The sequence below is a fragment of the Nipponia nippon genome, unplaced genomic scaffold (genome assembly GCF_047370975.1).
Source record: "Nipponia nippon isolate SJK-2023a ecotype South Korea unplaced genomic scaffold, ASM4737097v1 scaffold_17, whole genome shotgun sequence".
Lineage (NCBI taxonomy): Eukaryota > Metazoa > Chordata > Aves > Pelecaniformes > Threskiornithidae > Nipponia > Nipponia nippon.
The window spans coordinates 12,811,044-12,837,906 of NW_028262333.1; the positions used below are offsets into that span (position 1 = coordinate 12,811,044).

Consider the following 26,863-nt stretch of genomic DNA (forward strand, 5'->3'; position numbering starts at 1 on the left):
CTCAGAGTGCTGTCATAAACCTGATGTTGATGGTATATGCGTCATCAGTTACAGAACCATAATGTAATTATTATGAATATTTAAGTGGCACCCTTGATAATACATATAAATTGCCTACAGTGAAGCAAATGAATCTGAAGATATCATTTCAAAAGAAATGTTTGCTCAAACAAGACTGAGATAATATTTTCACATTGTGAAGCCAACCAGGCTGCTTCATTCATGCACTGCCTTAACTTGGACATGCGCCCTTCCTTTCATTATGTAGTTCAATATATATTCCTAAAAATTGCTAGTGCTGGTGCGTTTTAGTGTGATATTAAAATATTGAAGGCTTTGTTCTAATTCCTCAGAACAGGTTCAGAAAGTAAGAACTATATACCTTTTCTTCTGCTTTTCCACTGCTAAATAATCCCAACCCTCTGAAGAGAATCCTCCTCACCTTCTACTCCCTGGTACTAGTCCTCTGATCAAGAGCTTTAAAAATATGAACATAAAAAAATTTATTCTTATACATCCAGGGCATGCAGGCCCCCACACCATAAGGTGGAGGAGCTCTGAAATTATACCTTTTACATTAATTTTACTTTTTTCAGAAAGCCATAAATTGTCTTTCATGTAAATAAGAATCAGATATAGAAATGAAAGAAAAATTATTTTCATGGTTATTTAGGGCAAGCTTGTGATACTAAAGTTATTCCATTTTATGCCCTGCTGAAACCAACAGGATAACTCAGGAACTAAAACGTCATCCACTGCAGATTACGGATCTAGAATCCAGAAGTAGACTATCCACAAGCAGATTATATAGCGCTACCTGCACTGGCTATTTTTGTGATGTGGCCAAAGACCCACCAAGAAGTGAAGGTGGCCGCACTCCACCCCACTCTCCTCTCTAAAGAAGATTAATATGAAATCGCTAACTTTCAAATTATCAATGGACAACACTTTATTCTTCACAAGAAAATAGATTCTTAAGGTGAAATGAGGTCTTTTGTAGCTATTGTCTGCCATCAGAAAAACAGCAGAAGTTATCACAGTTCAGACTACTGGTGCAGATTCGTAGAGCTAAAGATGGACATGCATAAACAATTATGAAATACTTATGAAATGAGGACAGCAAAGTGGTGACTAGCCCATGTGATAATTCTGCCAGCTTCTACCATTACTGCAATATCAGAATTTTTTGAGAATTATTAGTCAATCTGCAATCCCACAAATTGCTGTCATTACAGCAATCACAAGGATATTTCATTTATTTTGTAATTTAATGTTAACTACACACACCATGAACTTTCGATCACAGAATTCACAAAACAACAACAAAATGGCAAATGTGACCTTTTTTACCTTTTCTTTTAGGACACACATCTGATTGATTAAACTTATCCAAAACACTTAACTACATCACCATCTACATCACTGCAGGAAGAGAGGAGATGGATCGGTGTGTTTAATTCTCAGATGGGGAAACTCAGACAGAACACGGTATCCCAAATCCAGGTAACCGGTCTCCAGCAGAGTCCAGACTAAAACTCAGAGCTCCCTCATTTGCACCAGGGAGGAAAATTCTTAGCTGGTGTCAAGCAGGGTAAACTGGTGAACGTCAGTGGAGGTTCACCACTGACACCATCTGTGCTGGCTCTTCAATGACAGCATTTCAGCAACTTGCATGAACATACATGGAGTCTTCCAGAACCCAGGTTTATTCCATGAACATGCAAATGCCAGCAACTCTGGTCACAGAATGGGACATGAGATTTTAACACTCTGCTTTGAGCAGCTGGGCATGCATGTCCTTAACCAAAGCATTTATCAACATACTTGAAATGTCCTGTTCCTGTTTCCATGGAATTTGATGTTGATTTGGCAACACAGATACTAAGCAGTTCAATACTTTTGAAAACCATTTAGCATTTCATTCCTCTTCACATGAGTTTTGCTTGTAGAGTAACCCCTTCCATATTAACAGCAAGAGAACACTTGGTATTCTTAATTACAGATTTGATCTGCAGAGCTCTTGCCTTCTGGCCCCTATCCCAGAGAACTTGCTTAAAGAACTTTAAGCACACGTGTAGTCCCACTAATGTTAAGCCCAGGTTTAAATGAGTTCTTGGTATGAGGCTGCAGCCCCCAGCATCTTGCAGAACCGATCTTGTGTTTATTGTTACTTACATACAGTTCTACCACAACACCTCGTGTTTTCTTTAGGAACCAAAATGTTCACTATGTTTCATGGATTATTCCAAACAAATCTGAAAAGATAGACTGCCAGAACTAAGCAGCAACTTACTTAAAATGACACAGGGAAAACCCAGAAGAAATTGAAATTATTTGAAATGTGAAGATACAAATACATATAAACATAAAAGTTCTTTATATTCATGCACTGGTAAGGACAATGTATGAATTAAAATACAAACCCAATACATGTCACCAGTAACTACATTGTTCATAAAAGAATGAAGTTCAGAGATATTGATACCCTCCATTTAAATTAACCTTTACTTACCTTGCCATAGCTCAGCAGGATTATCCTCACCAAGACAACGTTAATGTGAGCACCCAGGGACTCATCATGATAAATTTCATTGACCTGCAAAAGAGTTCAGCAGTTTAACCACGGTACTGGCAACAAGTAACTGAAAGCAGTGATACAGCCGTACCTTTTATGCACTGTCATTAAGCCAAAGATCACTTTGTGATCATATATAAAATGGGGAAAATTCCACCAATGCGAGAAGGAATGTTTTATTTTCTAAACTCTGTTGTAGCCTCCCAACAGACCACAATTCAGGAAATCATTTAAAATCAACACATCATCAGAGACTTCATATTAACAGGTATTTAAGTATCAGCCTAAACCAACTTGTACGGCTCATGATGCACCTACACGATGCAACTGAGCTGATCTAACAGCTACTGTGGCTAAGAAGGAAGATTCCCAGCTCCTCCCTACCTCATCCCAGCTGTGTGTGCCCGCTGGAGCCCAGAGCACAGTAATCCAAGCAAAATCCTGAATAGCTCTCTGCTGGGCAAGACCATGCATGGGGAAGGGGACGAGTGAGCAGAGGGACATCATCTCTCCTGAGAGCCATTTGCTGGATTGGCTCAGCTGCACCCTGTAACTCTTCCATCTGGGACCCATCACATCACACTCTGACAAGAGGATATACCTCCCTCAAAAAGCATGGTCGGCCACATGGGCTGGCTTTATTGTGTGTCAAAACTAATTAATGTTAAACTTTGCAAGCAGAACAAAAGCTACAAAATGCCAGCAAATTAAAAGCTGTCTTCTTTTTTTATACGAGAGCTACATAACTGAACATGCACATGGGGAAATCACCCTAGGAACACTGAAAAGAAAACTGTAAATATTTAGAGTAGAGAATGAAATGTGGATGTATAAAGATTAGGAAACTTAGGAAACACTGCTACAAGCAAGCTAGGCAAATATTAACTGTTAAAGAGGCTGATTTAGGTATTTGGTGATGAAGACTGCATGAGACTCAGCCAAATGGCAGGGGTTCAGCTTTACAAATTAGAAGAGGCAGATGAGATTCCCTGCAAGGCAAGCATCTTTCCTAAAACCTCCTTCCCTTGGTAAAGGTTGCACCAAACTGGACTGCTTTGCTGGCTGGACCTAAATTTCTTTCATTCCTACAAAACAGATTCATTACTACAAGCTAATAAGTAACTTTCAGAAAACATTTCATTAGAAACATAGTAAATAATGTCCTGTTTCTTCAATCAGCCCTAGTTTTAATGGCCCATCTTTTATCTCTGTAAAAATCATTAAAACTAAATACATCAGTGTAAGTTTTGCTAAGCAATCCCCATTGACATCTTAATGTGAATTTTAATTCATTTTATCAGTATTTTTGGATATAAGCCTAATTTTAAGCCTGGTAAAAGTCCAAGCTTTCAAAAGTCCTAAGCATCCTGCACTGATGGTTAGGAGACAGGGTGGCTGAACTGTGGCTCCAGGAGCAGACTCGCACCCTTCAGGGCATCTGCATGGGCACCTGGGGAACATGCTGTGGGATGCCCAGGATCCAGGCTTGTTACTGGTTGATGAGCAGAACCTTGGCTGGAAGATGGTGAGTGAGGAGCCCGTGGCTATGACTGGCTTCAGGGGCTGCTATTTTCATTGCGGTGTAGCAGTAGCTGATCTGTTCAGTTGTAAACAATACCTCTGGAAATCAGATCACTTATTTACATATCTAAACAAAACTTTAGAAGACTAACTTTATATTCCTGTATTTAAAAAAATCTTTTACTTTTACTTTGAGGACCATTACTGAACACAGATTATAAAGAAGTAGACATAAACATGCATTTTACTTTACAAAAATTCTTTCACCCAGGAAAAAGACCCTTGTGTGTTGTCAAGGGAGGCAAGGATATTAATTTGCCTCACTCTTTGTGTAGTGGGAAGAGAGCACAGGCATCAAGGATATAAGGCTGAAATAAACTGTAAATTACCTATACATGAAATGAGTACTGAACAAAACCTCCTGTGCATAGAGGACAGTAAACACAGCATGTAAATAAGTATTTAATTAGTTCATAAAGCATAATCCAAATTGCTGCACACCGCTCTCTCATTAACTTCCAGAATTTAACCTAAGCCTCTTTTAACAATAGTTGAGTAACAGAACAACCATATCGCTGTTGCATGCCAAAATGAAACTTGGCTTGAAAACGTTGATGGAACAGAATTGAAACACTGTTTGACTGTTCATGCAAATGACATCTAACAAACAAACTGTGAATGAACAGAAAAGCACAAGCACTGTAAAAAGCTACTTGGTTCTCTTGGGATACTGGATTTTCTGCAAGACAGTGGGTCAATTCAAAGCTCTGGGTCTTGGTTTCATTAATAAGGATGAGTCCAACCCCTCTTCACACAGCATATGAATTGAACCCTCTGCGCCTTTCTCTAGGCTAAACTGTGGCTTTAGTAGTAGTGTCTCACTGCACATAGATAATAACGCTGAAATAGATGCTTTTCTTTTTTTCAGCATGGCCTAAATTGCACCTATTTGTTTCAGGACATTATTAAAGATATGAGAGCCAACTGACTGAATGTAGTGCTCTCAAACGCTCATGAAAAGTGCACCCACCAAAAGGGCCTCCACAATCCCTAGCTCAGATTCTCCATATTTCCACCTGTTATTTCAACAGGAAAGCAGAGTTAAGCTAGTGCAGTTCATTGTATAGGGCACAAAATGACCAACCAACCTGTGGAATAGGAAAGTTCCAGGCTCTCATCCAACACAACTGCTGAAATGTTTGTTTCAAAGCAGAGATAATCAGACAATGGAGATATATGTTCAGATGTCTGTGTAATAAATACACACAGGTGTGAAAATGATTACATAGTACTTTTACAGCACTGCATCTCCATGTACTTCAGTAGGACATCCTGGTTCATATGAACACAAGAAAAATCAGAATCGATCTCCTGTTGTTCTTAGATCAGTAAGTCTAGAATTCTGTTGCTGCATAGGAAAAGAAAGTACACAGAGATCATCCCAAAATCACAGCTCCTGAACTGAAGGCAGTGAATGCATTAAATCTTGTTAGATGTCCTGCAGTGATTCAGCAATTATAGAGGGTGATGAAGAAGGCTGGGCAAATCTCAAGGAATTCAAAGCATGGTGGAATACTGTAAAGAGACTTTCATCAAGCTATTGTAGTTCACAAACTATTTTGGGATAACTTTGGTTTATTTTTCTGGGATATCTCAATCAAAGCAAAACATGCATTTCTATTTCAAGTTTCTGTTCAGAAATCAGGCTGGCACAGAAGAAAAACAGAGTCTTTATTTATTTTTTTCTTCTGTCCCTCTCTGCTTATTTTATAATTCTTCTGCCCTAGCAAGTTTCAAGTCAGCACAGTAAGCACATAGAATACATCACAAAAACCCAAGTAAAGACAAGATAAGCACCTGTGAGATGCACCATGCTTTGTGAAAGAAGCACTGCAAAGGTTTTATTATTGAGAAAAGCAGGGTCCAATCCTAAAAGGGAATTTTGAAAATAATAAATGGCCTGCAGTTTTGCTAGTCTTTGTGCAGAGTGGGTTACCTGCTGATACAGATGGCAGGATTTTTTGGGGAAGTCAGGTGATTCCCTGAATCTCTAATTAAACCAGCACACAACAGGAGAAAGAATAATCTGCATGCTTTGGCAAGTCATCGGCAAACTCATTCATGCACTTTGAAGGAGTTCCCAGCCTTGCAAAGTTTGTTAGTATCTGCTATGCACAAGACAACCCACTTCAACACAACATGGCTCCATCCTGCTGAACCATAAATCATTGCAGCTGAGTTCATCCCGAGGCGCACCCTCTGCGGCTCCATGCATTGCACCGTACGGTTGGGTAAGCACCACTTCCTCAGGCTCTCTGAGCACACACCCCTGACAGACATCTAATAGTTTCAACCTCTGGCTACTATCAACCTCAAATGGATCTGATCCAGCTACAGCAGCCATCAGAGGGCATATCTAACCATTTGGAGAGGGCACAATACAAGATGCAGTTTATGCATCTGGCTTTTCAGCCACCACAAATTGCTGATCCATCCGACCCAATTAGACTACTCTTTGATCACCCAACATCCTTACGTAACTACTGTTGCAGAAACTACCAACAGCTAAGTGCTCTCGGGCAGAGCGGGAACCATGTGTGGATCTCCACCAGAGTGATAGCGGAGGAGCCGGAGAGCATCAGCGCCTTCCCCATGGGATGGCAGAGCTCCTGGCAAGCCATTGTTTGAGCCCAGCCGGAGATGGAGCTCATTCATCAGATCATAATTATCTGCAGCAAAGCCTCAGTGCCTGGTGGGCATCCAGTGATTGTCTATTTCTGTAAGAAACGGCTGTTTTGAATTACAGAATAGGAACCAGAAATGTCATGGTGGATACTGAGCACAAACTTTTGTAATCTGACCCTCCCAAAAGCGTTCCTCTCTCACTTTAATTTTCTGTGTTCCCACTTCAAACACCACTATCCTCTTCTATTTTCATCACCTCCTTTATGCTTTTGAAGATCCCAAACTAACATTTCTAACATTCCCAAAGCTTCATCTTAATCCCACAGGAATAATATTACATCAGTTTCTCGTGTGGATAAACTATGGTCACACAGAAAGTCATCAGGCAAAATCCAGGGCTCCCAGTCTCCCTTTCTAGTCCCTACAAGGCATTTCCTCATTTCCTCAGAGAGGAACTCTTTTTTTCTGAAATCTTTGTTGAGCATCACAAGGAAAAAAGTATAATGAAAGCACACAACACACATGAAACTTAAAGGTCAAACTGTGATTTCAGATTTGGAAAATATCTATCATTCTGCTCAAAACCACAGGCAACAGGCAGTTTTAGAAGAACTTGGCAATGTACATTGCAAAATGGAGATAAGAATCTGGCATTTTGTATGCAAATACGAGTCCGAGTCCTGATTTACCTTCCCTGGTGTGAGAGTCAGTAGATGTCACCAAGTCCAAGTTAGCTGCTTCTGATCAAAATGATAAACATTCCCCAGAGCAGATGTGTTGGCAAGGCACTAGGTAGCTTCATGTTATGGGTCTCTATCTCATCTTCAACTGTAACATTGGCTTTAGAAAGGTCATAGACTTTGTTTTCTGACTTTATGACTAATTTATTTTTCTTAGTTCCTCCCTCAGGTTCTTGGAACTCCTTATTCTTGCCCGTAAACCACTGCTCTGAGAAATTTCTCTAAACACTGTAAATTACCTTTGCACCAAAAGACTCAATACTTCCTGAATTACTGTCTCAAGATCACTTTAATAAAATCAACTATAGTATCATAAAATAGTTAAGCAGATTCATTTATTATATTACTACAAGGGATAGGGGTGTGGTGTCAGTGCAATAAATATGGTGACCTCTTCAAATCTAAGTGGTTTGGTTAAGAAAAGCATCCAAAATTTGAAAGTTGATACTAATTATCCATACTCCATCACACAAACCACACTGTCACAACTCAAAAGGCCCTGACTGTAACCTTTACGGCTAAAGTTCATGTTGGTATTTGGAGTAAAGGAAAAATCTATCTTTTAACAGTAACTACCCTCTACCTCAAGGATGATACCAAAACCTATGTAATGCTCTGTGCTATGTCCAACAGGGCACATTCCAGTTAATAATAATGAGCAATGCTCACCTAATTGACACTAGAAATAATACCTCTGTGAAAATGAGTAAAACCTGTAAGAGTTCAGAGAGGGTATTTCCTGCAGGACCTCCTGAATGCCCAATCACAAGTACAACTTCCACTATAGTGTGGCAATCAAGATAATGAACAAAAATAATCTCATGAGGCCTCTTCAGAAACTGTTCTTAGAATCATAGAATCGTTTAGGTTAGAAAAGACCTTTAAGATCATCAAGTCCAACCGTTAACCTAGCACTGCCAAGTCCACCACTAAACCATGTCCCTAAGCACCACATCTACGCAGCTTTTAAATATCTCCAGGGATGGGGACCCAACCACTGCCCTGGGCAGCCTGTTCCAATGCCTGACTACCCTTTTGGTGAAGAAGTTTTTTCTAATATCCAACCTAAACTTCCCCTGGCGCAACTTGAGGCCATTTCCTCTTGTCCTATCAGTTGTTACTTGGGAGAAGAGACCAACCCCCCACCTCGCTACAACCTCCTTTCAGGTAGTTGTAGAGAGCGATAAGGGCTCCCCTCAGCCTCCTCTTCTCCAGGCTAAACAACCCCAGTTCCCTCAGCCGCTCCTCATAAGACTTGTGCTCCAGACCCTTCATGTTGCCCTTCTTTGGACACGCTCCAGCACCTCAATGTCCTTCTTGTAGTGAGGGGCCAAAAACTGAACACAGTACGTGAGGTGTGTCCTCACCAGTGCCGAGTACAGGGGGACGATCACCTCCCTGGTCCTGCTGGCCACACTATTCCTGATACAAGCCAGGATGCTGTTGGCCTTCTTGGCCACCTGGGCACACTGCCTGGGCACACTGGACACACTTCTCACTAGTCACAGCCAATGGTTTATAATGAACAGTCTAAACATGGAGTTAACTCACATAAATATATTTAAAAGTCCCTCAGATGAACAGAGCTGGACTTGCATTTGTTATTTGTGGAACTTCTTAGAGTTAGTTCAGATCTGAAGTGTTCATATTGAAAAAACTGATTTGAAATAATGAGAATTGGTGCTTATGAATGTTTTAATTTTTTAAAATCTAGTCAATTCTATACTACTGAAATATCCTTCCCCCCTAAAAAAAAGCTTTTTAGTTTAAAAAGCACGATTCTGAATACAGGCTGCACCATTATTTCAAAATATTCAATCATCAATTTCTTTTTAACAGCTTGAATTAGGCATGCTTTCAGGTTTTCATCCAACTGCCAGATAGGAACCAACAGCATTTCTGCCCTTTCCTCTCATTAGGGACTTGCTGTTCTGTACCTGCAAAATCTTCATCCCTCATCAGCCAGAGATACGAAAGCAGAAATCTCATCTATAATAGTAGTATCATGTACATCCTATAAAAGAGGACAGGTAACATATTCAGAAGTGCCTCAGGGCCACAATTTCAAAGACAGACGTGTAGTGCTGAAAGATGCAGGTGAAAGACTCCGGGGACTTTCCAAAGCCCCCAGCAGCATAACTCCCACTGATTTCAGTTATTCAAATGAAAAGTTGTTTAATGTATTTGTTCTGGAGCTGAAGTTTCACTTAAAGTCTGGAAGAGACATAATCCTATGGGATAATTTTTAAAACTGATTCTCACTGGTTTCAAAGGCAGGTAAATGACTAAATACTCAGATAAGTCTAGGCCAGAGTGAGGTATAAAACCTATTTAGGGTCTATATCCCTTTGAAATAATGGCACTTAGGCACCTATCTACTTTGAGGAGATGGGTTTTAGCATGACAAACATTTTGGCCATATATCCATTACACATACGTAACAGAGGCTAAGTGCTAAATATTGCAATATCACATCTTCTACAGTAACGGAATGGAAAGGAAATTAAAGATTTTTTTGCCCCTGGAAATTGTCCAAAAATCAAAAAATGTGCATACTTTGTAGATAAATTCTTCCAAAAAATATACAAGGATGACAATCGCCAGCATTAGAAAATGAGGTAGTTGAGGAACTGAGGAATATTGTGGAGGAAGAAAGACAAGCAAAAGCTAAAACAGGGACCTCACTGGGAAAAAAATCCACAATTTGAAGAGGGGCATGAAAGTTGAAGACTTGAAGTTAAGACAGATGGAGCTAATACATTCAAAACCATTTACAATTGAGCTTATTTCATGAGACTTTGCTATTTGGAATGGCCAAAATATTCTAAGATCACATATTCTACCTCTGCCTCTTTAGGAAGTCTGTTTTGAAGATATCCATCCTGGATGTGACCCTAAACACAGGGTTGTAGAGGCTGAAATATTCACCCTAATCAATACTGCAGGCCTAGCCAGGTAAATGTACTGGTGAGTCTCAGGTCTGCTGGTCTTCCACAGCAGGCGGCAAAAGGCCTGCTGAATCCTGAAAACTATTTTAAAGAGGGTTATGAAACGATCAGAGAATTTCAGCCCCAGGGCTGGCTACCACCAATACCCACTTTAGCTCAATAACGTGCATTCAGCACCCTGCTCCTCCTCCCAAGGCGTCCTGCAGTGAAATCCTTTTGTTTCCCAAGGAACAAGATAATTTTCCAGCACTGCTTCTAGCCTTGCGCTTTTCTAATATTTCCAAACACTTGTACGAGCAGATAAAATCCCTGGGATTTTTAGCCTCCTTCTTGCTGAAATTAAATTACCTTCCACGTTCTTGAGTAAACTACAGAGCTGCAAGATACTGCCCAAATATCTCTCCTCTGTTGCAATGCTCCTGCATGCTATAAATACAAAGTTAATTTGTGCAATGTGTGGGCTCATGCTTGGAAATGCAGAGGACTGTGCAAGCTAATATCCTTCCCAAGAAAAAACACAGCATGACGTACGAAAGAAAATGATGCAAACAAAAGGCAGCCAAGGGTCTCTAATGTGAAAACGATGGCATATTTTCCGAAGAGGGACTGAATGTCCTGACGGTACTGAGCAGAGAAAAGAGAGGATGTCAAGAGAAACCTGAGTTTTTGTACGAGGAAATGTCTGGAGGATGAAAAGGGGGTGGCAAGAGGCCGAGCTCACTGCGGTGAAACGGCTGGCGTACAGTCAGGCGATACGTGGCTGCAGCCCAAAGTGTTAAAAATCCTCTGGCGTCTATCACCATTTGTTTGGGACTGACTTCATTTGCAAACTTTGGGATAAATATCAGCACAGCTATTCAAGATAGCCAGAACACCCAGCCCCTGTTTCTTCTCGCTTTATGGCTTTTAGGTGTGGACTGTAACACATCACTTAAGCAGCACAAACCAGATTTACTGAATAACTCATTGCACTGGGCTTGAAAAAAAAAAATGTTTTGATTGGGTTGGTGGTAGGGTTCCACCCAAGATCCCTGGGAAAAGTTAATTAAGGACAACTGCTCATGCCATCACACACAGTGAAATCAAGCAAAGTGGGGAGAAGCAGCCATGCTGGCAGTTGCTTCTGGGAAAGTGATGTCATGCCTCCAGGAGCCTGGGCATACGGAGGATTCACCTGGGATTTATTTCATTTTTAGAACCACAGAAATGCAACTATTTGATCACCCTCTTATCTCCATTAAATACTTCCACTATTATATTATTTACTTACTATGCATTCTTTGATTTTATGCTTACTAGCTTGTTACCGTACGAAGCTAATTGATTTTATGCTTAATGCCTTGTTATTGTACAAAGCTAATTGATTACATCCATAAAACTAGCATGGTACACACAATCTGATGGTTACGGTAGGATCTTCCACCAGATTTAAAAAGACATCTGGAATTTTTTGTAGCTGTCTCTTCTTTTTCAGCTACCCTTGGACCTACGCATCTCATTAGAAACATACTGCATACATGTAACCCCTAACAGCTAGAGACCCCAAGGCCTTTTATATCAGGCCCATTTTCTGCAAACCACCCCCCCAACTACTCAAAGAGGTAGAGGAGGACAACAGGGGCATCACTGTGAATTTCAGCAAAGGAGACCAAAGCAATGGTCTACACAGAAATACGCCTTGCATCCATCTAACAATGAGGGAAAGAGGAGCTGCTAGTTGGAGTTACACTGCTGAGGAGAAGTTCTGCGTTGCGATGACCCTCAACACGATATGGGTCCCCAGCATCACCTGGTATCTGCAGTAACAACCCCCTCTTGCCTCTCTATACTGGAGCAATGCTTGGACAGCTGGAAACAGAACTGGTTACCATCACCCATCCCTCTGCTAAAATACAGACTCTAGAAACCAGCTGAGTTTTGAAGAAGGAAAGGACAGGACAACACTGATGATTGCCAAAGACTATCCAGAGCCTCCTCAAGAGGCCTTGTGGATTTCAAACAGCTCCTCGTGTTTGGGCACAAGGCAAGGGACACAGCCTCGGTCCCCAAAAGACATGTTTCAGGTGTCCCAACAAAACAGCTACTACCTCAGATCTCCCAACAAAACAACTACTGCCTATGCCAAGAGCTGCTACAGCCCTGTGGGTACAGTTACAGAGGCTGCACTTTCTAAACCACTTGCAGAGACAGCATGCTGAAGAGCTGTTATTTCTTACAATTTGTGTGTTGGATGGTTTGCTAAAATTAGGAAAAAGTATATTTCAGAGCTGGAACATTTATGGCTTCTTTATCATTACTGTATATTTTAATTCTTAAACATAGATTTAAGTGACATGATAAGTAAAGAGTCCTGTTTAATCTATTTCAGCCTGTTTGCCACATTCCTGGTTTGGCCTGTTTGGCTTGTTAATTTAGAGATGTATAAAACCATCTGTTTCACTGTAGACTTTGTTTTAAGCCTCAGAAGAAACAAACCACACAAATAAATGGAATTCACTATGTCATTTCTGTTAGAATATATGTATTTACAGCCATCAGAGCAGACACTAAGTACCCTATAACTCAAATGTTAGTGCATGTTTTTAACTATTTACAATACTGTTATAAAAAGTCAGTGTAACTGAATTTGTATCACACAAGGGATTTTCTCAAATTGTATTCCACCTCTCATTTAAAGTGAAAAACAGTGACATTCTACACATTGTTAAAAGAATGTAATAAAGAAAGAAAAAAACAAGCTTCACAATTAAAAAAATATATCCTGGAAAAAATACATCCCAGGCAAATGCACATAATAGCCTGGATTTCTGTTCATATATCTGCCTCTATGGTTTGTAATGCCAAGAAGTCACCTACAGACGCTCATCCTCTTGACACAACTGTAAACTTCAGCAGTCATACTCAATTTGTCAAAAACAGAGCAGACCTACAATTTTTTATTCAACAATATTTCACTAAGAACACACATTCACTGAACCTAAAGTTTCTATAGAAGTGTGTTTTATTAAGAGACTCCTGTTCCAGATGAGAATGAGAAAGAAGAAAGTCATCTCTGTATCAGTTGCCTATCAAGGGGGTTACCACTCACTTCCATTTTTTGGCCAGAAGAATAAAATGTATTTTGATCTATAATAGGGATGATTTTTCAAAACTTGATTCTTTTCCCACAAAATAGAGTCCTTGCTTACTGACCGGGGTATAGAGGGCTGCTGTGTCTGCTGTGCTGATATTTAGAAAGAAAAAATGGTTCTTTCAAATATAATATTCTCTAGCGTCTCTTTTCATCACTACTACACTGTATAGTCTGTTGCACAGACTATGGTTCTGAAGATTAAATATTTAACTAAGGAAACCTAAAGATGTCAGTCATGGAGTAAATAGTATTTAATCAATTTAAGAAAGTTCAGTGACATACTGCATAACATTTTACTGCAGCGTGAACAAGGAGTAGGTAGGTGGCCTGAGACCTAAAGTGGTTGTTGAGGAATCAAAGAATTTAACTCAGTAGTTTTAAAAACGTATAAGCCAATCGAAGTTTCTAATAGAACCTTATTTGAAGACAGTTCTCCAAACCATGTTTTTCAGCAGGGAGCTTAGGTTAAGGGAATATACAGCTAGAATGTAATGACTTCCAAAAACCTGAGCCCCTGACCCTATGCCCCCATCCACCAAAGCACATAAGCAGGACTTTGAACATTTTAAGAGTCCCACAGTCAGCTTCTTCCTTGGCCCCTTTTTCTTCTTTTCCTTCTCCCCTTTTGGCTTTTCTGAAAGTGGCCTGGATTTTCCTCCTAAAGTTATTTTATCTTCTGCCGTGAGAAAAATCTGTTATGTCCTATTCAAATGGATAAACCAACCTACATTCACTGTCCTTTCAGTGCCTTCCCACAGTGCAGTTAGCGGGGTTGTACTCACAATATTCATCAGGGTCAGCAGGTACTTCTGAACATGTTCTTTCCCGTGGAATTGAACAACTGAGTCATCAACCCCCAGAAGGACTTCAATGTTGTAATCATCCTCCGTCGCATGCCTTCGATAGCGCTGCCTCGATCTATGCACCCGGTCTTCAATAAAGCTCAATGCACTGTCGAGACTATCCAAATTAGTGAGGTTAGCTGCTGAAATCAAACAGACAAATGAGTTATCAGCCAAGAGAGGTTCAGGCTCAGGTCTCAGCTAAGCTGGTATAAATTTGAAGTAGCAGCGTTTGTTATGTTCTGTGGGTTTATATAACAGCATTAGTTTCACTTAATGTCAATTAAAAATGACCTAAATGAGAGAAAAATCTGACCCAAAGGATTTTTACTTTGCAAAGTAAAAGGAATACTTTCTACAAAGTAATACTGCGTAATAAATACAAGGCCAAAAGGAGAGCAAGTCCTGCCAATGTCTTGACGAGAAGAATGGAGCTGTTTACAGTAAAATACTTGTTGCTTAGAAGTATTTGTAACAAAAATACACTGTTTGGGGGTTTTGTGCTACCAAGGATATCCTCCATTTCAGAACAATTAAAGATAGACACCATACTTCAAAATCTGATCTTACTGCCCACAGAATCCTATTTCAAGGCAAGTGTAGTTGCCAATATAGCCTTTTTCTATCTGGGCAGGTAGTAACAAATCAATCCCTCCCACTTCAACACATTAGCTCCTTTCCTAGATACACACATGCCATTCAACAGTAGTAACATGGATCCTCTTTGTCATTAAAACTCAGGAACACATTTTAGATAAGAAATTAATTAATTTATAGCTATGTTTTCAATTTTCTTAACACCTTTTCATCCTTCATTCCCAATTTGCCATGTCACTTTGCATTATTATATGTCAAAGACCAATCCATCAGGCACAATAGTATCCAACTTTATTACTAATGATTTCTAATAGTCCCTGTGATATGAAAAGCACGTTCTCTGACAGGACGGGATACAGTTAATGTGGCACCTACCTACTAAAAATTAACATGAAAATATGGAATCTTCACACTTCACCTTATAGAGTAACAATTATTAGCATTAAAATCATTATTATCATTTGCATTACAAGAGCCCTGGAAGCCCCACCGAGAACCTCTTGATTTCAGAGAATGTCAAGAAAAGACTTGCTCAGAGAGGTTGAAGAAAGGCAGCAAGAGCACTGTGCATTGATTAAAGGCTTCCAGTGCTTAGTTCACAGAAACATAATAGGAATCAAAGGGAAGAAGCTAAAGCCATCACCTTCAAAGCAGAAATAAGAAACAACTCTTGGAAATGTTACAAAAGTGGGTTCTCCATCTTGATTTATTGAAGTTTTCACATCAAAACTGGCTTCTTGGGAAGGGATGAATGAGTCACCAGATCACTGGGCTCATTACAAGAACATCTGTGCTCCTGCCTTAAGACCGCTGCCTCGGGCTGCCATTTCAGCAGGTCCTGTGCAGCCTGAGCAGAGCCCCCCGCAGCTCCTCACTGTGGAGACAGCAACGTACCGACCTGTACAGCCTCCTGCCAGGAGGGACGCACACCTGGCCTCCCTGGCCCCCATCACAGTGTTCCTTACTGCCCCATGCTTCAGGCTGTGCCTTGTGTGGCGAGATGCTTGTCTCTGTGCCTCCTAGAAGAGACCTCCAGTCAAAGGACAATCCCCGAGAGACACATTTGCATGGGCAGCTTCTTACCATTTCTCCACCAAGCTTCAAGGACATGCTTGTCATGAGACCCCCCAGCTGCAGGCCACCGCACTGCACTGGCAGAGCTCCCCTCACTCTCCAGACAGACAGAAGGCCCCCCGTGGTGGTCATACAGCCCCATGGAGCCACAATGTCCTTCTCCTGGGAGGGCAGCATTTAATGCAGCTAATAAGCACAACCATTCTCATTGCCAGCCTCAAGGTTCCCAGCAGCTTCTGCTCGTAGGGCTGCAAGTTTTTAAAATTAGTCTGGTCAGAATCCATGATTCAGCATGAAAATTCACTCTTCATGCAGAGCCCAGCTGTTGCTCCCAGGTTTAACGTGGAGGGGGAACGGGTCTAGCCGTGCAGCAATGGAGACAGTTCTTTATCAGGGCTCAAAACCTGCCAAGCAGCCAGGTCCAGCCCTACCTCATGGTTTGCTCCACCAAGAAAACTTCAGTGTTAATCCTTGCTAGTGCCCAGAGGTAATTACCTAGCTATCACAGTGGTCTCAGGGGATTTGCTATGGGATCGTGGGGCAATCATACATTCATGATCTATACGGCAAATCACAGTTACTGTAAATTTGACCATAAATCTTAAAAGCTCTCTAGAAAAGTAAGACTAGGCTGGCAGGGGCTGCAGGTCGTGTCCTCTCTCTGCTGCTCACCAAAAACTACAGTAATCAGCAGCAAGGCCAAAGCTGTCACAGCTGCTTTTGCAGAACAGCAGTGCTGGGCAGGCGGGGAGAGCCTGAGCCCTGCACTGCCGCTGCAGACAGGCAGCTCTGCTGGCTGGGGGTGCTGTTATTTTGGTGGATGGTTGGCTGTCAAGGTATCTGGAACATTTGTGCTTTCATTTCTTTCCTTTATGTGTCGAAGTCAAACTAACTCCTAGTGCGGTATCTTTATTCCTGCTGTGAGTAAATCAGCCAGAGGCAAAATGTGATCCTACCATGCTGCATTTACCTTCCTGCAGTGAAAACTGCCTGTCCTCCCTCTCTGCTCCTTCCTTCATCACTGTCACACTATAACCCTTGCAGTCCTGCCAGCTCCTGAGAAAAGTTATCAGGAGGTTCCCTGGAGTCATCTCGTTGTCAATGGGTGCCAACCAACGATTTTAAATTTTGCTTGGAGCATAAAAATTCTCCACACCGACATTTACCTTCACCCCTCGAGTGTTACCCCCTCAAGACAACAGGCCCAGTGGGCACTGGTACCTCTGAGACACCAACCTGATGTGCTTCCCAGCAGAGAGCAAGCCACACCAGGTCCAGCTGGCACTGAAATCATCCCAAGACCAGCAGCACAGCTCAAAATATTTAAAACATTAGCTGCAAGATTTTTGATTCATATCCCAACTTCCCACCAAGTGTCCTTTCCCAGGAGGCTCTCCTGGGACAGGCAGGGATGCCTCCACACACAGCCTGACCACACATTGCACGGACTCCTCCTCATGTGCTGCTCTGCCTCTCAGTCTCTTGGATGATGAGTTGTTGGATTTGATGGCCCATGCTGTGTTACTCAATGTTGGATTTGCTCCTAAATGACAGTTACATCCAAATCAAATTAATACCTGTATCTTACCAAAGAGGAAGTAAAACAAAGTTGCATCTGTAGTAAATGAGAAATTTGTCATCTTTTGGCATCTCAGCTTTCCTTAGTTAATATCAGTGACTTTGTTCTATCATTGTACTGCTAACAATATGCTAGAAAAGCTCGAGAGAAAAACTCAAAGAACTGAGACACCAAACTCCTCCTTCACATTTTCCATGTTACCTTCCTTCTGATCGCCCCTGCACTTTGCACAATAACATCCCAAAAGTCATCTCAAACTGCACTGTGTTTTACTAAATCATCCCAAGACCTCTCCATCAGATGTTCATTTTCAGCAACTTTTGCCAAATCAGTGCATCAGCCACTGATTATCGGTGCCAACTTTGTTCTCCATCTCCCAAGAGCAGACACTTGGCATTTGCAGGAGCTAACAATAGCCTGTGTTGAAACCTTCTCCTTGCTCCTGCTAGGAAAAATTCACATTTGTGAAAATTAACCACTGAGAGACAAGGTTGTATTTTTCTCTTGTGCTGCTCATCCAGAATAATTCAAAAGGACAGCAGCACTGTAACAGTTCACCCAAAAATCCCACAAAACCCCCTCTTTTTTCTAAAGTCAGCTAAAAACTCAGTGATATTTCAGTGATTTTCTCCTAATGCTGCAGACCATCTTCCAGTGAAGAAATAAAAAGTGCCCAAGTTGTCAATAAAAGGGAAACCTGTGCTTCTGGCTTAAGCATAAAATCAGGAGCAAGGCAGCCTGGCTGGTGCTCCTGCCTCTGACACAGACTTTCCCCGCAGTGCTGGGAGATGCAGAAGGCAGCCAAGAGCTGGGTAGCAAAAAGCTGAGGGAAAAGCATGTGCACAATCCCGCTTGATGCTGCAGCCTGGGGCTTTTTTGGGTGTCCTCCATTTTTGTTTGCAGTTAATGCAGGCAAGTGATCCTAACTGCTCCTAGGTAGCAAAGTCCTAGTCGTTTGCTGACTCAAGAACCAGACAATGTCCCTAGCTGTGACAGCCCCAACGACGCATTAATATATGTAGAGTACATCAAAACCTAGAGGATAGGTCTTTATACCATGCAGGTGCAAATTGCTCACAGCATTATACGTCATACAAGATCCTTCTTCTCTGCTCCCTTTTCCTGAGCCATGTGCAATATCCCAATCTTTTACCTAAACTGCTCCATTTTTCAATCTGCTAGTTTACTTTTTGTATCCGGGCTCTACCTGAGCGTCCACGTTTGCTGGGACTAGAGGTGTGAACACCCAGTACCACAGCAGCATCATGCAGCCTGGCTCCGATCCCCATCTCGAGGACAAGGAAAATTCACATTGACACAAACATCAGTTTTGCCTTTGCAGGTCTTCAGAAGAATTCTCCATCTGTGACAGTTTGAGATGTCTGACACCACCTTATTTTCTGGGAATTTTTGCCTTGCTCATTAATCTTTGATATCATGTGCTTTACAGAAACGTAATTACATGACATCTCCTGATTCTGCCTTACCCATTGTGGCAGGCAAAGCTCAAACAGATGCTGCGAGTTACTGAAGCATGAATGTGCTGCCTGCCACGAAAACTGCCTCTCCCTGTGTTTTCTGTCACTCCCTTTAGGACATCCACCAAAAACACAGTTGCTGGCTTGTGATCTTGTTTTGTTTTTTCATGATCCCTTTCAAAAAGGCTCAGGGAAATACGGCTGCACCTACAGTTCTTAAAGAGTCTCTTATGATGCTAATGCACTTTAAGAGTACCAGCTTTAGGGTTCCCCAATCTCACAGCAGCAATATTGTCCTAATAAAGCAGTTTCTAATTTTTTACCTCCTCTTTCTGGTAGGGGGAAGGGGACTTTCTGGCAAGCCCAGAGCAGAGACCAGGACAGGCAGCTGGGAGACTGAACTGCATGTGGTGTTCACAGCCATCATCTGCGGCTTGTCAGCACAGCAACTCCCTGGAATTTCGTTTCAAATATGAGTGTGCAGCATTCAGACCAGCCAGCCACCATTTCAAATGCAGCTTGTCTGCTTTTGCGGACACTTCATCTGTCACGGCAGGAGCAGACAAACACCTGAGCCGACTGCTGAGTATCTTCTCTGCAGCCTCACAAGGATCAGCACTTCTGACGTGCTGTTTTGCCACTGATCTCCATTCCTGGGACACACTCCCGAAGCGACTCCTGGCTTCCCATTCCTTCATGTGGCTTGCTGCAAGCCACGAACTTTGTTGGTGTTTGGGTTTTTTTGTTTGTTTTTTTTTCTTTTTAACGCCAGTGACTCAGACAGAACACCAGTGAAGCACAGCTGAAGCCCGGTCTGTTGCAGTGGCAAGCATATCTGCATGTGCAGCGCTGCGACAGCACAGAAGCACAGGGCACGCACTCCTGCTCAGCTGCACTGCAGCTGGTGGCAATGCCACTCCGAGCCTGGGACTTGCGATCACAGCATAGGTGTGACGCCATCCATCACTTGGTGTTGCAAATGCAGGAGGAACAGGCTGTGTGGTAGGCAAACAGAAGGAGGCAGGGTGGACTTGCTTTAGCTCTCAGCTTCCCACTGCTCAAGTACATCTGCACCTCTGGAAACGTACCAAATGCCCTCAACAGCTTGACAAAGAACTGCTCTTTTGGGAATTGCACTTTAAATCACAAGTCATCTTTCTGTAATGCTCCCTGCCACTCGTATGCTGTAGGCTTCTGTCATGTCTGGCCTCTGTGATCAGCTGACTCCCCGATTAGTCCCCAATTAGCCTGTTCGTGTATTCCACGAAAATCCTCATTTGTCTTCCATGGTAAATTGAAGCCCAACCCGTGGAGGTTGGAGGCAACAATGAACAGTCAACAAATCTTGCTTTTTATCCCCTGGCAATTTTTTCTCCCATTTTTAAGTTCCTCAGTTTGGAGTTTTGTTATTCATTCCAGTTGCACACAATTGTGATGTGTTTTGTTCATTTGCTAATCAATAGTTTTTCTGATTATTTTTTTTTTAAACGTTTTTTGTGCTGGTTTTACAGCCCAGCTCACCACCTTCTTTGCTTTCTATTTTGTTTTCCAAATGTCACCTATTTGTCTTTTTTCTCCCCCTTAGCCATCCTGCTCAGCTACATTGGTCTTTCATAATTTATAAATCCCTTTCCCATACTACAGTCTGCATTTGGACCCTTCTGCTATAGATCTTTCATAAGAAAACTGGGTAAATCTAGCAAGGTGAATTAAAATGGAAGAGAACTCCTGTGAGGTGAAAGCAAATTGCAAATAGCCTAAACAAGAGAAGGAAATCACACACAGTGCACTGGGTACATGATACAAAGTCAGCCCTGTTTGAAAGGCATCCCCAGGAGGACATTGCTTCAACACAATTTTAACTTGGAGCTCAATTTTCGTAGGAGTCTTGTGATTTCTTGAATCACAGGTTAACAGAGCGGCTGCTCCTTGGTAAATCCTTAACCAAGAGCAATTACTGCAGCAGAACTCTCTTTGGGTGTGTGTTCAAATTCCTCCTCTTCCACTTTTTTATATAAACCAAAAGCAAGATCACACTAGCAGTCTAAAGACCAGGCATGCACCAGGCATCCTCACCAAGGTTACAAATCCTCATCCTGCCCTTATCTACAAAGAAGCAGTAATTTAAAAGGAAACTTTTGGGCTGAATGCCTTGCTAACCATATGATCTCATTAAGAGCTCCCTGCCTCTTAATTTACGGTGAGGCCTTTTCTAGCCAAATCACATTTTAACACAGAGCCTGCTCCACCTTTCATCTGTCCAGGGAAGTTTGCCACGGGTGTCAGGGTAAGCTGGGTTGGGCTCTCAAAAATAGGTCTCAGACTCCAGCTGCAAGAAGGCCAGCAGATATGGCAGCTGAAATTCTGCTGGAACGATCTGGTTGTGGCATTTGAAATCAGGAGGACTGCAAAGTATTTAACAGTATTTCAAATACCGTATATTTGGGCCTTTATATGGCAATTCTTGTAAACTTGATGAATGCACATTCTTGCAAACACACAGGCACAGTCACCGTTCCTTTTCTTTCTTGTCACCTATGCAACAGCACAATGATTTTAAATCTCAGGACATGCTCAAGTGCCTGCCTGAATAAGAGTTATAAAGAATAACGAAGTTGAAACCTACCAAAGTGGCAAAATAGAGGAGAACTTTCAAAACTGAAAAAAAACCCTTGTCTTTTCCGAAGGATAAACAAATTAGCGCAGTGACAATGGCTAGGTGGATGCCATGGCAAATGGCCAGGTGAGAAGCACTAAGAATAACCACAGCTAGATGTTGCCAAGGAGATATTTTCTGGCATGTCACAACAAAGAGAAAAGGTATTACAATACTAAAAAAGAAAAGTTGAAAACTAAATTGATCTCATCAGGGCCACAGTCACACAATGAATAACATAAAGATGAGAGATAATTGCACTCTTAAAAGATTAAGTGAGAGCGAGGTAATAGAATACCTTGGGCTAAAACTTTTTTTTTTTTTTTTTTTGCAAAATGGTTTAATAGATTGTGTTACAATTTTAACTTTCCTATTACAACATAATAGTCAAAAAGGGGAAATGAAAGGAATGGCAAACCAACCAGGCAAACCAATCTGTGTGACCTGGTTGAAATGGAGCTTTTTGAGAACTGAGCATAAAGTTTTTCCAACACCAAAACTTATCCTTTGGAAAATTTTCAGCTATCAACCTTACTAATGCAAACACAGGTTTCACAATTTAGCACCAAATAATGAATGAGCAAGATGTTTTTAACTCAGTGCTTAAAACTAAGCTCAAAAAGGGGCAAAAAAAGCTAGTCTGTAGAAAATTAATTTATGGGCCAACTTCTAAGTTTCACTGACTTAATTGGTTGCATCTGGGAAATGCTTATCTTGCAAATATTTTGGCAAGTCATTGTAAACTGGCCTGTATTGCAGAGCCTGTGACTTGTAAAACATGTTGCCTGATTTACCACATCCCACCAGTTTCCAGAGCCCACAGCTGCCCCAGGAAAAGGGCTCAAGTGCATGTGTGCACCCGTGCAAAGCGGGCTTTGCTTTATGACTCACGTGGAGCTACAAAGGGAGCTCAGTGCTCTCAATCGCATTTGCAGCTATTGCGTAATTAATTAAACTGCAGAGTTCAGCCACATCCCCGTGCAGGCGCTCAGCATAGAGCCATGGCTCCACGACGCTGTACGAGCCCCAGAGATCCCACCTGAAGTCACAAACACAGAGCCTTCTTGCTTCCCTTTGAGCAAGGGATCCGGATCTGACCCACAACTTACTTTCCCCGACCAGGCTTTAACGAAGTGTTTATGGGCTATTTGAGTCCAAGTCTGCCACTGGGATACTTGAATGTCCTATCCATATTCCAAGCATGATTAAATTACAGCAAATTAGCACATTAAGTAAGGTGCCTAGCTGACCCCCTGGCTTTGTAGGTGACATGTCTAACAATCCCACTTGCATTTTTAACAGAATGAAATGCCAAACCATGGTACAGGACCTGAATAACAACAGGTTACTGCGGATGGCAGATGTCTTTCCATAAGCCAACTATTCTGCAAGAAGGGGAAATTAAGTTTAATTACAGTTTAACACACAAACATTAAAAACACACAGGTAAAAAAAAATTCAAATTCCTAGCCAGGGCAGGGGGGATGAGAAGCTGGAGAAAAGACAAAGAAATACATACAATAACCATACATCATTGGAAGTACTACTGAAAAATAATGGCTGAAGCAAATAGGTATCTTTCCAATGCCTTTTAGGCGTAACTACAGAAAAACAAATCTTGCCCTTCGGTAATGTTGCAAAGCAGAATTATCCCATCCTTTTAAAAGGAAGCTCTTTTGTCAGGTATAAAGTCTCACAAAGTTGTAAATAATCCAGTTAAATGTTTTCAATGTCAAGCATAACGAACACAGTATAAATCTCATCAGTGTAAATAATGTATGACACAAATGACAATGCAAACAGCCCCTGTTCTTCTATATAATCATAATGATCTTTTAATTAGACAAAGTAAACAGTCTGCTCATTTCACCTTGTGAAGAAAAGCATAGGAAGAAAGTTTAATAATTCTAGGGTGAAAAATGCGTGCAATTTGAACTACCTTTAAGTTGAGCCAACTTCTTGTACATCTCAAAATATTTCACCAGAAATCAGCAGTCAGTCAGGAAAAAAAGGTTAATTTGAGTTTCACAAGAAGAAAACATCATCCAGGCAGTCTGAGCAAAGGCAATGCGATGAACGATGCCTTGGCTACTTACACTGGCAGGATTTGAATCAGAGCAAGAAGGAGTTATAGTTTTACCTATGTTTTGAAAATATTTTTGTCGCTAAATCTGCTTGGACTTTCTGCAATAACCAAAACAGCTGCAATTGATTAGAAACTGCAGGAAAGACAAAGCTAAGTAAGTTGGAGGACGCAGGAATTTCTTAAACTTCAAAATGACAGTAAAAAACCCTGAAAGAGAGAATCAGTCTCTGCTCCAGTGAAAGCGCACGAGGTTTGTTCCCAAGGCGTTTCAAAATCAAGGGCAAAGGCTTCTTTTGTCATTTGTACAAGAGCTCTGAATCTGTCAGGCCAGACAAAAGGCAAACTGCTAAATGCTGCCCTATTGCAGTGTGTGGGTGGGAGACAGGGTCCCAAAGACAACGGCTGAGACGAGATGTTTGCAAAACGCAGCATTTCTCATGAGCATGTACTCGGGATGGAGAGGGGGGAAGGAAGGGAGAAAGGAAAGAAGCTGGATGGATGCATGGATATCAAAACCCTCTGGGAAGAAGGCAAATCAAGAGGCAGAAGATGGAACAATACAAATGCAAAAGAGGGAAGTAAAAAGAAATCATGGTTGGCCTTCCTACTGCAGTTCCCCACTGTCCCTAGGAAGGCAAAGCCAGGGCTTGCTCCCACCTCCTGCTCCCCAACCCTGAGAGCTGCAGCCTGCAAACAGCCTCCAAGCTTTAGGGAGCGCAGGGATGAGAGCTTAGGTTTGCAAGGCAATCCATCTCCCCAGCACATGCAGGCAGGGCTTTAATTTCTGTTTTTCAAGATAAATTTAGCATTAATATCTGTGGCTTTAGAGGGATTAGAGGCAGGTCAACATGCAGTTGTTTAGTTCTCTGGCAGGTCCAAGATATTTTGAATTCCTTTTGAGTCAAATGGACTTGGAATACTGATTTTTTTTTAAAGTGAAGAAACAAATAAATCATTTCAGTTCATCTGAAATCACGTTTTACTCATTTGATATGAAATCAAGTACTTCAAGTCTCAATTCAGAGAATAATTTCAAAATATAAGATATTTCAAGGCAAAGAAGGGAAATGGTTTGTTTCAAACGGACTGCCATGAAATCCTTCAACATTTTCAGGGTTTTTCTTTCTTTATCTGTGTGAAGTTCAGTGAAAATTCAGTATTTTTTATCACCAATAAAAAATTTCACCCAACTCAATTGCAAGTGCCAGGACTAAAAAGAGTTTCCATTTGCCTCTTTCCACCATCTACCCCCCTTCCTCCAAAGGAATGATCATCATTTCAGAACTCCTGTATTTTTGTCAGGTTATTCACGTATTATTGATAAGCAAGCTGTACTTAGTGCCGTCTGACTCGTCCTTGAGATTGGCTTCCAGCCTAATCAAACAGAGGTCGTTTGTCTACTAAATGAGATGTAGCTGGTAGGATGTAATGCTCCTTGGCAGGCGATAGAGAACTCTCCTATAGGGACAAATCAGACACAACGCACCTCAAAATAAAAGCCTTTCAAGAATTACGTAGCAAGGAATTTATCTCCTGAATTAAAGACAGTATCATCTTTGTCTGTGTAAATAAGGCTTAAAGTGGTCAGAAATTGCATTTGTATTCACTTTGCAGAGTGTTATAAAATTGCTTTAGTATTAATGACTACTCTGCTCTTACTACAGAGAATAAAATCAGACTTTGGAAAGTAAATGCACAATGTCCAGTAAGAAGGGCTGGGAAGCCTTTTACATATATATATATATGTACACACATACATAGGTACACACACATGTAATAATTGCTAAAAAGAAAGAACTCTGTATTTTAACAAGGTACAATGGTGGTTGGAGGGTTGGTGGACAACTCGCTCGTTAGCTAACATTTCTATTAGAAATGTTTTTAAAAGCTGTCAAACATATTGGAAAACTATCAGAAACAACAGTGAATGGAGATATTCAATTTTTAAAGATTCAATTACATTCTCTTTAAATGGTGCTAACTCAAATTGATGCTAAAAAGGCTAGACAAGTCAATGGCTGTTAGAGAAACAGTAGAAGCTGTTAAGGGGAAAACCAGACAGTTGCTCCAAAGCTTCAAGTAGTTTCTGCCTCCTGAACTGGAACGGTGTATAAAGACCATTTAGCCTCTAACCTGTTACTTTTGCAGACTAAACGGGAAATGTTAAAGCCAACACAAAAAAAACCCTTTCAAATCGCCTTACAAAGCAGTTGCTAGAGTAATCAAGAAGTTAACTGAGCACTCTGCTGGTGTTAAGTAGTAAAGGCTACCAGTCATTAAGACATTCTGTCTAAAACTGGTAAAACCAGAGTCACTCAAGATCTGAGTTTCTGCAATGGACTTGGATTAGTTGAATTCTATCATCTATTTCTACCTAGTTAAGAACTGGCTAACTAAGCTGCTCCTGGTTTACTTGATTTTAAAAATGCCTGTGATGAGTTAAACAATGACCATAGGAAGAGATGGAACAAATACAAAAAATTTCCACAAATCATCGGCTATAACACCATAGTTTATGTTTCATTTTAGGAACCAAAAGGTAAAAAGCTGTCCACAAGTATAACCATCTTATTTATTCTTTAAAAAAACTAAATGTTTAGATAAAAATACTGGTCATACAAACACTGAAAATATTAACACATACTGTGCTAACAGAAGTAGTAACATGGTCCCCTCATCTGAAGTCAGAACAGACTCTAGCCTCTTTCAATTCTTGCTGAGCAAGAGTATTACTCCTTCAGTTGTTCAACAGAGAAATTCTTTAGATTTTCCCATTACCCCAAAAAGAAGAGAAGTCTACAAAGCTAAACAGCAAAGCTAAACACTAACTGAACTTACTTTAAAGAAATAAAGTGCCATCTTGTAGCATGGGGGAAGCAAGGCTGGAGGGAAAAGTAGTATCTTTTGGTAGCTGAAGAAGGCACACTTTGGGTGTCAGGGTCTCTTCAA

At 41.2% G+C, this 26,863-nt stretch overlaps 1 protein-coding gene across 3 annotated transcripts in view; it reads right to left on the reverse strand.

Annotated features, from left to right (window-relative positions):
• The window catches only part of ADAMTS2 (ADAM metallopeptidase with thrombospondin type 1 motif 2), a 195,024-nt gene that overhangs the window by 48,029 nt on the left and 120,132 nt on the right, over nt 1-26,863 (reverse strand). For 2 of the 3 annotated variants that reach the window (XM_087753712.1, XM_087753710.1), the window contains exons 4-5: nt 14,385-14,587; nt 2,513-2,596 (exon numbers count right to left, since the gene is read on the reverse strand). In XM_087753712.1, the coding sequence (XP_087609838.1) occupies nt 2,513-2,596; nt 14,385-14,587 (287 nt within the window). The remainder of the gene's footprint in view (nt 1-2,512; nt 2,597-14,384; nt 14,588-26,863) is intronic. The other variant, XM_087753711.1, reaches the window with a different exon arrangement.